Raw genomic sequence first — 12,273 nt, forward strand, 5'->3', positions numbered from 1 at the left:
AGCTGACAAAGTCTGCTAAAGTTCATCAAACTAAAGCCTTCCCAATCTCCACTTCCAAACTCACAAAGATGGCATCCTCCCGCATCCCCACCACCCTAAACTTCATAACGGGAAACAAAAACAAGCTCGCCGAAGTTCAAGCCATCCTCTCCGGCGTAATCGAGCTCCGCAACCAAAATGTCGATTTGGTCGAAATCCAAGGCACAGTTGAGGAAGTCACAAAAGACAAAGCACGGAGAGCAGCCGAGGCCGTAAGTCGTGATGCCAAAGAGAAAGTCTTCTACAAACACTGACGATGTGATTGATAATAGGTACAAGGCCCCGTCCTTGTAGAAGACACATGTCTCTGCTTCAAAGCCATGAATGACCTGCCTGGCCCTTACATGTACGCCCATATCCTCCCTTATCTCATGTCACCTAATCTTTCCCATCCGCTTCTTGTCCTTCAAACCCACCCATCTAACCTCCCTCCCTAGCAAATGGTTCATGCTTTCTCTCGGCGCCCCAAACCTACACAAAATGCTCTCAGGCTTCGACGACAAATCCGCCCAAGCCGTATGCACATTTGGGTACTGCGAAGGCCCCGGCCACGAAGCCATCCTCTTCCAAGGCCGTACCGACGGGAAGTTGGTGGAAAGTCGGGGATCTACCGTCTTCGGTAAGTCAGCAAATCGCGCCTTTCCTTTCAAGTGTGTTGGAGGGTTGTGTAATGGAGGAAGAGGCTGATAGCATGTATAGGTTGGGACTCATGCTTTGAGTACGAAGGTCAGACATACGCTGAAATGGACAAGAGCGAGAAGAACAAGATTAGCCATCGAGCGAAGGCGCTGGATAAGTTGAAAGAATGGTTGGCGAGTCAGAAGACTGGGGCGTAGAGCTCAACAATCATCATTGTGCTCATACTTCTCAATGGAGAGCATCGGGCGGGGCATGAAGCCACCACACCCACCATCATCATCTCATAAATGCCGTATTGGTATCATAACACATAACGCATCACACATATCCCATCCATCCGTCCATTCTCAGTCCCCACCCACCCATCTTCCACCCAACCCCCTACTCCTGTCTATCCCTCCTCCACTGCTCAACCCACCGCTCCACCCTCTCCAAATTCCCCTCCACATCCTCATTACTCTCACTCTTCAACTCGACCACAATCTCCTCTTTATAGCTCTCCCTCGCCTCATCAAGCAACACCTGCATAATCTCACTATCCATATTCTCCTCCAGCTTCTTCCCCTTGTAGCCGCGCGCGGTAAGGCGATCGTACAGTAACGTCGAGTCGCAGCGCAGCACGATGACGAGGTCGATCCAGCGCTCGGGGAAGAGGTCGCACGCGTGCCAGTCGAGGATGTAGCCGCCTTTGTCGGCGAGGGAGAGGGATTCTAGGTGGTCGAGCAACTAAAGGGGTGGGGTTAGTGATGTGGTTCGGAGGGTTTGGCTGGAATGGGGTGGCTAGTGGCTATGCGTACTTTGTCTTCGTCTACAATCCAACTCCCTGTTTCTTCGTCTTTGCCCTCGTGGTAGCCTTCGTCTTTTACTATTTGGTTCACAGAGATGTGCTGGAATCCTGTTGCTTGCGCTAATTGCTCTGCATGTGTCGTCTTTCCTACTCCAGGTGTGCCCGTGATAACGATGTTGGGGTTTTGGCGCGCCATGGTGTTGTGGAGGCTCGTCGCAGAGTCGGTCGCGTGGAGAGATCGCGTAGGGTGTCGGGGGTTGCGCGGGCGGCGATGTATGGGATAGCCGAGTATATCCGATTCTCAGGTAGCAGATACGCTTTGCGCGGTAATTGGAGAGGAGTTTGAGGCGTCAGAGAGGTATAGTGTGGTGTAGCGTAAAGTGCTCTGGCGCGTCCGATGATGTCGCATTCCAGAATTATTTTTCGACGCCCGAACTTCACCCGGCACAACCCCCACCACCCCGCACTACGCATCTTGACATGGACCCCCAAGGGAAGCACACGCACGACATCTCAGGTATGACGCTGGGTGCAAGGATATGTAGACAAGCAAAGCATATACGTCAGCTCCTGGAAGCGAGACGTGGTAGGCTAGATAGCGAGGTGAGGCGACCGTTATCGCATAATCCTACCGAGGTTGAGCATCACATCTAAATCATACAGGTCACACTGACTACTACCCAAAAGTGAGGCTTCAAACTTTTCTTTCATTGACCCGTGACATGCGCTCAAGACTATTTACGCCGTCTAAAAAACCTCGTAAACATGACATGCCTGACCCAAGGAAACATGCTGCAAAACCCCACCTAGACAACGCCTTAGATGCTAGTGATCGTTGGTGGCAAGAATCCAGGAACCTATTCGAGCAAATGTCTGGAGGGGCGGGAAGAAGTGGTGGGGGGAGGGGGAGAACTGAGTAGTTCTTAAGATATCTAGTCCAGAGAGAGCTCCAACCAACCATTGCCGAACGAACACCCCTGAACTCTTTTGATGCAGTATTACGCCGAGTAAGAAATCGTAAAGTGAAATATCGGACGCAGAGAGTCGTTTTAAAGACATCTCAGTGTGATGGAAGGCGACTAGGAGGCTAGCCTGGACCGAACATGCCGCTCAAAACGACTGGGGATATTGTGATCTGGGGAATGCGAGAGTATTTTGGTGCAGCATTTAGCTCTGCTTGCACTCAGCAGCCTCCTGCTTTGGTTTTGTGCCATCGTTCTGATACTGCGTTAGATGGCTGTGTTCTGTAGAGTGACTTGGACTGCTTACCTCGTCGTCTGACTCCTCCTCCTCGTCGCGGTCATCGCTGAGCTCGTCCTCGTCCTCATCGTCCTCGTCTTCAAACTCGCCCTCGTCGAAGTCCTCAATGTTCTCGTACTGAAGAGCCTCGCCGGTGAACCAGTCAATGGCGCGGGGGATGAGCTTCTCCTTGATGTCCTCACCGAGCTGGTAGTCGAGTTCGAGACGCTCCTCGATATCGGAGGTGGCGTCGTCGTCGTCTTGTGGGGGCTTGGGTGGGTCGAAGAAGTTGAAGAACGACTCTGTAGGCACGGTCTTCTTAACGACGCGGGTCTGCTTGGTGTCTGAGAAAGTTAGTTGCTAGTCAAATACCGACAGATGTCAAGATGCTCACTCTTGTTCCTCTGCTTCTTGCTCTCGATGCGAACGGTCAGGTCCTTGCCGGCCTTCCAGTCGACCTTGTCACCCTCGGCGTGGTCGTAGATGAAGTCGCCGCCGTAGCCGTTCTCCTCCTGGTAGAAGTAGGTCTTGGTGATGGTCTTGTTGGTGAAGAACTCGTTCTCCTCGAATTCGAAGATGAGGCGGAAACCGGGGCGGTCGAGGTACTCCATGCGGATGTCGGTCAGGTGCTTCAGAGCAGCCTCGTCGCGGTCTGTGATCATCTCGGCGAGCGAGATCTGGTTCTTCATGGCGCTGAGCCAGAACTCTGGGATACCCTTGACGTCCTTGCCCTCGTCCTTGTTGAGCTCAGCCTCGGGCTGGTCCTCATCCTCGTCGTCCTCGTCTACCTGCTCGCCGACCTTGACGCGATCTTCTGAGGGCTCCTCGGCGCCGTTGACGATCTTGGCACGGGTCTGGTATAGCGGTGTGAACTTGGCGAAGTACTTCTTCTCGAGCTGCAGGACCTCCTCTTGGAACTCGGCCTCGAGCTTGGAGTGCTCCTTCTGGACGCCCTTGAGGCCGGCAACACGGCGGCGGACCGAGGCAGGCAGCGACTCAATGTAGCCGCTGGAGCGGCCGACGAGCGAGCCGAGCTTGTTCTGCATCATGGCGACGAGGGCGGGGTTGGCAGCGAAGAGACCGGCGGCAGTGCGCTCTAGTTCCTCTGCGAAAAAGCGAGTTAGCGGTCAAGGCCTTGACGAGAATACAAGGCGGGGTTGGAGGGGCAGGAGCGTGGCAGAGTGCGACGTACCTTCCTTGATGCTGCTGACGCCGGGCTGCTGGGCGCGCGACGATATGGGCGCAGCATTGGCGGGTGTGTTCTGGGGGGTGCTGGCAGGGCGCACGTTAGAATGGGGTACGTCCATGTTGGGGGTGTGTGATGGTGGTGTTTGGGCGAGGCCAAAATTGTGTGGCGGAGGGGAGGGAAGCGACTTACGGGGCGGAGATGGAGTCCATCTTCTTATTGCGGATCGGCTCAGACATCTTGGCAAATGAGTGATGTCGGACTGCGAGTGGCGAGTTGGGGTGCAAAAGGTGGATGTTGTGGGTGAGCCGCAGAATTGTTCGGCGGGCTGAGCGAGAAGAACAGGCGCTGGGCAAGGCAAGGTCGCCCCTCTACGGCACTAGTCACGCCTAGTGCGAATTCCAACCGGACACTGCGAGACGGCAACAAACAAAGCCTTTGCGACCACCGAGACTATCGACGCTGCCGTGGACGGGGAGAGATGCAGTGCGCGAGGCAGAGGCGGGCGGCGTGTCTATTTGTACCTTGACCGTCTTTTGCGCAGAGGCGTGGCACGTGTGCCCTGCCTTGCATCTCTCCGACACTGTAGACGGGCGATTCAAGTTTATCTGGCGGCGATACCTCACTTGCTTGTGCGCGCAGTAGTCTACCACGTCGACTGCCTGCACCGTGGCCACGGCCGACCTTGCCCGCCGGTACTGGGAGAGGGGACATGGGGAGCGCATATTTTTCATCGCATTGGTTGACGAGCCTTTTCCTCCGACCTGCCCAAAGCCGGCCGGAAAATGCCCCGATTGAACTATTGCGCACACCGTACTTACACTGAGGTGCTGTATACCGCCACGGCCGCCCTGGAGCGAATACGATCTCTACACACGTCCGATCAGCGTCAGCTTCGATTAGTAGCCACACCTGCCTTCTAGAACAAAGCGGGTCTCTGGAAAATCCTTAGCAAACCCTTAGCAAAATCTCTCTGGCTCCATCGCGCTTGCCTAAACTCAAAAGCGGAAAGCGCCCCTGGGCAACCACGGATGGCAGCATGTTGGGGGTGGATGTCACCAAGAGTCATGTTCTCTACTGGCGACTAGCGGCCTGTGCAAGCACACTATTTCCGGCAGTTGCAATCGTGAAGCAAGAACTGAACCTTTTGACATGGACATGGCAATGATGCTTCTACAGTCTTCCCTGTATCCTCCCCAACCTCCTCGTAGCCACAACGGCCATACACGCCGAACAAGCCCCAATGAACAGACAAACCGCAATCGCATTCGGGCCATCCGTCTTGTGGTGTTCCTCTGGCGGCGCCTCGCTCAGCTCCGGGCTTTTCCCGGGCTCCAGGATGGAAAACACTACCCACGAGATCCCTGTGCCCATGAACTGAGGTAGCGTGGTATACAGATTCATGATGCCGAGGTATTGCCCTGAGCTTGCTCCGCCGCTGGAGGAAGGCGCGCTGCCCTTTTCGAGGTTGGATTGCGCTTCGGGAAGGTCGATGGAAGTGCGCTTTGGGTGGGCAGAGTGCGAGGTGGAGGTATTGAGGCGGTTGATTTCTACGCCGAGGAAGGCGAAAGGAGCCCAGCAGGCGACGGACCATGATCTGTGTTGTGTTAATCCAGGCTTCATGCGTGATGTAATGATGGTGGTTACTCACACGCCACAGCAAGCAATGATGATGGTTGCGTGCCTCAAACTTCTCACAAAAGGTGCCATGACCATGCTTCCTGCAAAGATACAATGCGCAGTTGTCCACGCGGTAAGCAGGCTTGGTTTGTATTTCGCCAGTCCCGTTAACTGCTTAGGTGAGCGAGAGAAGCCAGGACCCTTTTCGTCTTCTTCTGGGCTCTGTACGAAGAAAGGCAGGAGAACAGACATGACGAATGTGATGATGGAAAAGGCGATGAGGGCCATGGAACCAATGCGGCCGACTTTGCCTGTGAGGTCACCCGCAGCTTTGACTTCTGCTGGGGCGTCGTATCGTAGGTATACTTCACCAACCCACGTGGTGCTGTAGAAGAGGAAAGGAAACCAGCCTAGCCACTGTTAGTTCACAAGCATACGAGCGATACGATAATGACATACCAATCCAAGCCCAGAACTGGACTGTGCAGATAGCCTGGATACTTCTAGGCAGATTCAAAGCAGTATGCGCGATAGTACCGAGAACTTGCTTAAGATCCAGCTCCTTGCCCTCCTCCGCCCCATCATTAATGAGCACTCTCTCGGTGACAGCCCAACTCGTTGTCCCTATCGCCAAGCAGAGCGTCAACGCCGCAACACCCGTCAACTGCTTGAACTGTGTATCTCCCAACATAGGTCCAAACACATTCTTCAGATCAATCGCTCCTGCCCCGTACCCAATCAGACTTCCGACCGCCACCATCCTACTCGCCCAACTACTGCCCATTTGCTGTTTCGCAATCGGCAACGTATCGACGACCAGGCCTCTGCAACTCCCCTGCACGGCATTGATAGCGAAATCAATACCGTATATACTGAACACCGCCACGTATATTGTTGCGCTCTTCGCCGCAGCCTCGTCTCTGATAAAGTATCGAACCACCTCTTTCGTCCAGCCCAGCAGCAACAAGAACATGGCCACCAGGATCGTACCAAAGAACATGAACGGCCTCCGGCGGCCCCAGCGAGAAGTAGATCGATCCGCGACGACACCGACGATAGGCTGCATTATAAGGCCTGAGAGCGGACCGGCAACCCATACGAGGGATATCTTCGATTTCGTAAGCCCGAGTTCGAGGAGGTAGGGTGTGCAGTATGTCATTTCGACATTCCACGTGAACCTGCATGGTGCTTAGTACAGGGCGCAGGTAGATCTCGTGGGAAGCGGGGATTTACTGCAAGCCGATGAGCGAGGCTGTGAGCAACGCCATGCGTATGCTCTCAGTCGAGCCCTTGACTGAGGGTGTGCCCTGCCATTGCGCAACAGACGGCATCTTCCCCTGGTACTATCCTCGTCCTTGCACCGTGGCAGCAACGTGGGCGCAGTCGCGTGCGCTTCTCTCGGGGGTCTTCGCGTAGTTAGGGAAACGTGGAAGGGCGCATTGGGTAGCCGAATTGTGTGGTAGGATTTCGTATTACGTTCGCGTTATGCAGGGACTCGGTCGGGCCAGGTATCGATTAGAGAAACGCCCTCAATGCATCCACGTATGAGATGACAAGAAGGTGGGAAAAGCAATAAGAGAGTTCCAAGGGAGTGAATGGAAGTTGGTATTTGTCTCGTGTCTAGGAGTCTAGTCTGAAGAGGGGAGGGTAAGGCGTGCAAAGGAGGAGAGACGTCGTCAGCTCCATGGCTTGGCCGTGTCGCTTGTCGAGATGATTACGGATGTCGGGATCGTGGAAAGGGCCAAACGGCCGCTGGATGGAGCTAGACTGTTAGACCGAGCGGGCCGTGTGGCGCACCCCCGAACGTGTGATTCGGCGCAGCTAGGACCGATGGTCGTGGAGCTGTTGCTCGTACTTCGCATGTTGGCATCTTCATGTACGTTTGCTCGCTGTAACGGTGTCTTCATTCGGTATGTTCGGCATGTGCGTCAGAATGATGATTACTAGGAGCAGGCTCCTTCCAAGCTAGCTCCTCTCACGGCGCAACAATATCCAAGGTTTCGGCAACATACTGATTGACTTTTCTATGACATGCATTGCAAGAAATCAAGGAACAAACTCGTAGCCCAAAGGAGATCTAGAACAAAAGGAAACAAAGAAAACCACCGCTTCCTGCAACACTCAAACCTAAGATCAAAACACAGATGGAAAGCCCGCCTGCTCACTCTTCCAAGAGTATCTATCTCGCATCTCTTATCCGCTAGTAGTCGTCTCAAATGCGCAGCCTCGACAGTTCCGGCGTTGAGTCGTCTTCCAAAGTTCCTGAGCTGTTTTCCATCCAATTCTGGCCCTCGTCCCTGTCCAGTGGAAGCTGTCTGACGATGACAGGCGACCGACCGTTCTTACGCTCCGCGAGTACTGCCTGCACGATTTCGTACTTCGCCGTAATGTATTCGTCCATGGTCCACTTCAAATCTTCGGACAAGTCACTGACTCTGTTCGCAATCTTCACACCAGCAAGTTGCTGTGGTCGCGGACGCATGTCGAGCTGGTGCTGGAAGTAGCCCCACCCGTGGGTATTTGACTGCTCGATGATGTAGGTGTTGTTCGTATTTTCGATCATGGGCTCGAAGTCTTGTAGCAGCCAGACAGAACCAGGCTTGCCATCGTCATCTATGACAACGACCATGACCCAATCTGTCTCTTCCCAATGAATCTCCTGCAGATCTTTCCCTTCGGGTAGCTTGCCATCGTCGGACCAATGCTTTGCGTCGACTGCTTGCACCTTCCCGATCGTAAAGCAAGCAAATCCGGTATGACCGTTGCCTTGTACCATGCTGTGGGTACTGGAGGAACTGAACCGCGATTCTTCTGAAGAATTATCCTGCTGCCTTGCCGAGCGCTCTCGAGCCGGACTCGTGTACGAGATCCTCGTTCCAGCTGGCAGATCGATCGCGATGAATCCTTCGCTGGCGAATTCACGTGGGTCGTCCCAGTTGACTTTTTCTTCATCAGGTCCGAGTATCAACATACACGGACTAACGGCATAACGATAACCATGATGGGTTCCAATCGGGATACAAGGGTAGAAGTATGAGCTCAGGCGTTTGTAAAGCTTTCCGAGAGATCGGTCGTCCACGTAGTCGGTCTTCGCGAGAGTATCGATGTAATCCTTGGCCGTTCCGCCTTCAGGTACTGTCCGGCTCTTTTTGTCCACAGCGTGTACCCAATCCCAGAACTTCTCTTGCTCCACCGCACTTGGTAGTGCAGCTTCGAGGATCTGGCCCTCGTTCTCGAATTTGTCGTCAGGATCTTTTGAGGAAGTGTCGCCATCGCCTTTGGATCGGAGCTTCTCTCTTTTCGCGAACATCCTCTCTCGGATGGACTTGTAGTTCGGCTTATCCATGACGACTAATACAGATTGTTGAGTAAGCGAAGTTGCGGTTGTATCGATAGTTCGTACCAGGTTGGATTTCGAGGTGAAGTCAACGAAGAAATGTGGACGAGTGGTTTCAGGATTTGCGTGCGCACTTAATAAGTACCTAGATATTTGGATGAGTCACCGCGTTTGTACGGCAATTACAGGCGCCACGCCCGCGTGCTCTCACCTTTCAAGGTTGGGCCAAGCAAGCCCTGGAGACAATCCACTTGGCTCGCGCGTGAGCGCGAAATCCATACCAGCCAGCTAAAGAAAACTGAGCTTTTGCGCATCAATCGCTTAAGTTTGGCTTTTGGAATCTTGTTGAGTACGGGGAATGGCAAAGGGCCCCAAGGTTGCGTTCAGCTACCACGGTTTGTGCTACCTAGGTACCTTAGGCACCGTCCAATCAAAGTGCGTTTGTTGGATACCCCCGCAAGCGCGCAGACAACAGATCATGAAAACATCGGAAAGTTTAACTTCACAGCAATCGTCAAGTGCTCAGCTTGCGTCAGCCCGCCACTTGCGGTGTGCGTATGCGGACCAGATTCTTCCATCCCGACGTCACGTTGATCGCTGTTGTTGGATTCATGAGCATTTTTTTACTTTTCTACGGACATGCTATCAAAACGACGAATGTTACAGTCGTGAGTATCATACCAAATGCATTGAACATGTGTCGTGCGGATGGAGGAGTATTTGCCAAACTCATTACGAACTGCGTTGATTCTACCAACCCTCACAGCGGCACGAACCCATATGAAGCGATCAACAACGTAGCCCTTGAAACTTTATAGATTATGAAGAATGATGGCACCTTTAAATAGATTGGATGTATGCAGAGGGCATGATAAACCCGGTATTCACGATCGTGGTATATGCCAAGAGATGACCGACTGGATGAAATCAAAATAAATACATATATACGACCTACATATCTTGCGGTAGAGTGATGATGTTCAGTTGTTGAAGTCAACACATCCAAGTCGAAGACTTACTCAAGATTGCATATGCACAGGTGGTTGGACCACCATTGGCACTTAAGAGAGAACATCATAATATCACATCATAGTAAGGAAGCACTTTAAAGAATGGTATTTTTTTGGGTTTTTTGGTTGTGGCTATGGGAGGCAAACGTAGAATGAGAGAAGGGGATTTCTAATAGGTGGACGAACGCCACATGAGATGGACACTAGACAGGGTGGAGGCGTGAAAGGAAAAGGAGACAAGGGGCAGGGAAAAGGGCAGGGAAAAGGGCAGGGAAAAGGGCAGGGGAAAGGGCAGGGGAAAGGGCAGGGGAAAGGGTAGGGAAAGGACGGTGGAGCCAGGAGGATGCGCAAGTAGGAAATAACGCGAAAAGTAAGACAAAGAAGCGACAAGGAGAACACACGAGTAATAAACATCGTGAGAAGAAAGACGAAGAGACGAGAAAGAGAGCTCGACAGTGATCAAGCGACCACAGGAGGGAAGCAGCACCGTTCTTCGCCGCAGGGTAGGCAATGCCGGTTTTGATGGAGGAGTTGCATGTCGATGCCGGAGTGATGTGGTGTCGCGAAAGTCGTACCAACCGCACTCATTTCTTGGAACTAAAAAAGGTGGGTGCTCTTCTTTTTCTTGAGAGACTTTCCTTTCAGCTCGGCCACTCTGGGAGACTGGGGTCGGTTGGCGTCGTTCTGTGCATCATCGAAGGCGAAGCACTGACAGGCTGCAAGTGCCTCGGCGCACTGATGAAACCATGGGCAATGCCTGCCCCAGTCGTATTTCTTCAAGTGATCGATAGTCGGCTCGTAGTCTGTAGATGGTGTCATGTGTGTGCTCAGTACTGTGTACTGGTAGTTGCATTGGCAACGATAACAGCATTGGACTGGCTGCATGAAACTGTTGATCGCTAGGCCCTGGCAGCGAATCCGAGCCACGTACCTCTGATGGGTTGAGTCGTTCGTCAATTGGCCGATGACGACTTTTCGAGCAGACAGGTTCTGCTCGAATAGTTGATCCTTAGTTAGGTCTGTCGTGTCGCCAAGCAGTCGTTGTTCATGTTCTTTCTGCGCGTCATTGGCCGCCTTCACCTTCGCAACGAAGTCGCTACCAAGACCTTGCTCTCTGACAGCCTTGTAAAACTTGTCAGCCCAAGGAAACCAGACCGTTGTTCCTCCTGTAAGCGGCGTGGTGCCTCCAACAATCCACTTTGTGATTGGCTGCGCGGGATTTGGCCGGATGTACTCGTGCGTGCAAATGAAGAACATCGCAGGCTCGGCAGCATGGGGATGGTTGTACTTGCGCGCGAAGTCGGTAGTCCAGTGACGTGTCTCGGTAGGTGCGCCGCCGTCAGGTTCTTGCTTTATGAAACGCCCCAAGTGGATGTTGAGAGCGCGCTGAACGTCGTTTCCGGTCTTCCAGTTGGCCATTATTGTCCGGCTGATTGGAGACGGAGGACCTCCGAACTCATGATTGAGAGCGAGTTCGATCAACAACTCCTGATTTGAACGGGTCGGCATGCCTCTCCTCTTGGATAAAACATCCATTCGGTCCAAACGCCAACCCGACTTCTTCTCCGGCTGTTTGAGCAGTCTGTGATGACGATCGATTTCAAAGTAGGCGGCATCACACGTCCTGAGGGCTGATCTTATCGCGTCTCCCCAAGTGAACGCTTCGTCACCTCCATCATTCTCGAAGTAATCGAAGTATGCGCCCTGGTTGGCCATGATCTTTTCCTGTCGATCTTTGCGGAAGTCCTCGTCCTTTGAGAACTTGTCGGTTGGCTTCTTCTGTTTCTCCTCATCGGGTGGTAGGGGGCTCTCAACTGGGGATTCATCGTCTCGGGCTTGTTGCGGCATTTGCCAACATGCCTTTCTAAACTTCTGCAATAAAGTTAGCCTTTAGCCGCACCAAACCGTTGAGTAACAGTCATAGAGAGGTGTTTAGTAACATACCTTATCCAAGAGATCAGGATCAACTTTGATAATGTGTTTTCGAATCTCTTCCAGAGGTTCGTAGCAAACCAGATGGAGCTGCACCAGATTAGACATCAGAAACTGCTTTGCTACTAATGTCTCCTTGTCAGGCCAGTACTCTGGCTTCATCTGCGATGTAGTCCATCTAAGTTGGTCTGCGATGGCGGCAGCGGCTTGGATAGTCTTCTTGTGCCCATCCTCCAGCCTGTGTCCGCGGACGTTGCGATCGAACTTGTGTGCAAATCCCCACCCAGTCATATCGGCGTAGTCCTGAGGACGTCGGTTTGGAGATTCGATTGGTAAATTTGGATCGATTGGTAAATTTGGATCGGTCATGGCTTAAGCTGTCAAGGAAGGCAGAAGTTTCGAATGTACTGGAAGGACTGATACCTGGAATCGTAGTGATGAGAGAAGCTATCTGTTCGTTCCTATACCTATAAGTACTTGAGAT

The 12,273-nt window shown here is 52.8% G+C and overlaps 6 protein-coding genes across 6 annotated transcripts; 1 reads left to right on the forward strand and 5 right to left on the reverse strand.

Annotated features, from left to right (window-relative positions):
- Nucleotides 1–68: 68 nt before the first annotated feature.
- On the forward strand, nucleotides 69–875 carry J4E85_010791 (uncharacterized protein; the record flags this gene model as incomplete). The annotated part of the gene is made up of 4 exons (XM_051474995.1): nucleotides 69–251; nucleotides 312–385; nucleotides 477–658; nucleotides 739–875. The coding sequence occupies 4 exons, from the start codon at nucleotides 69–71 to the stop codon at nucleotides 873–875; spliced, it is 576 nt and encodes a 191-aa protein (XP_051321212.1).
- A 184-nt stretch (nucleotides 876–1,059) lies between these two features.
- On the reverse strand, nucleotides 1,060–1,661 carry J4E85_010792 (uncharacterized protein; the record flags this gene model as incomplete). Its single annotated transcript, XM_051474996.1, has 2 exons — nucleotides 1,060–1,404; nucleotides 1,476–1,661. The coding sequence occupies 2 exons, from the start codon at nucleotides 1,659–1,661 to the stop codon at nucleotides 1,060–1,062; spliced, it is 531 nt and encodes a 176-aa protein (XP_051321213.1).
- Nucleotides 1,662–2,632: 971 nt separating this feature from the next.
- Nucleotides 2,633–4,011, reverse strand: J4E85_010793 (uncharacterized protein; the record flags this gene model as incomplete). Its single annotated transcript, XM_051474997.1, has 4 exons — nucleotides 2,633–2,683; nucleotides 2,735–3,048; nucleotides 3,099–3,809; nucleotides 3,897–4,011. 4 exons carry the CDS (start codon nucleotides 4,009–4,011, stop codon nucleotides 2,633–2,635), a joined length of 1,191 nt encoding a protein of 396 aa, XP_051321214.1.
- A 1,052-nt stretch (nucleotides 4,012–5,063) lies between these two features.
- On the reverse strand, nucleotides 5,064–6,841 carry J4E85_010794 (uncharacterized protein; the record flags this gene model as incomplete). The annotated part of the gene is made up of 4 exons (XM_051474998.1): nucleotides 5,064–5,487; nucleotides 5,542–5,920; nucleotides 5,970–6,688; nucleotides 6,744–6,841. 4 exons carry the CDS (start codon nucleotides 6,839–6,841, stop codon nucleotides 5,064–5,066), a joined length of 1,620 nt encoding a protein of 539 aa, XP_051321215.1.
- An 881-nt stretch (nucleotides 6,842–7,722) lies between these two features.
- Nucleotides 7,723–8,856, reverse strand: J4E85_010795 (uncharacterized protein; the record flags this gene model as incomplete). Its single annotated transcript, XM_051474999.1, has 1 exon — nucleotides 7,723–8,856. The coding sequence occupies one exon, from the start codon at nucleotides 8,854–8,856 to the stop codon at nucleotides 7,723–7,725; it is 1,134 nt and encodes a 377-aa protein (XP_051321216.1).
- Nucleotides 8,857–10,454: 1,598 nt separating this feature from the next.
- On the reverse strand, nucleotides 10,455–12,080 carry J4E85_010796 (uncharacterized protein; the record flags this gene model as incomplete). The annotated part of the gene is made up of 2 exons (XM_051475000.1): nucleotides 10,455–11,729; nucleotides 11,802–12,080. The coding sequence occupies 2 exons, from the start codon at nucleotides 12,078–12,080 to the stop codon at nucleotides 10,455–10,457; spliced, it is 1,554 nt and encodes a 517-aa protein (XP_051321217.1).
- Nucleotides 12,081–12,273: the final 193 nt, after the last annotated feature.

Source organism: Alternaria conjuncta, assembly GCF_024043145.1.
Source record: "Alternaria conjuncta strain BMP 0040 chromosome Unknown scaffold_26, whole genome shotgun sequence".
Taxonomy (NCBI): domain Eukaryota; kingdom Fungi; phylum Ascomycota; class Dothideomycetes; order Pleosporales; family Pleosporaceae; genus Alternaria; species Alternaria conjuncta.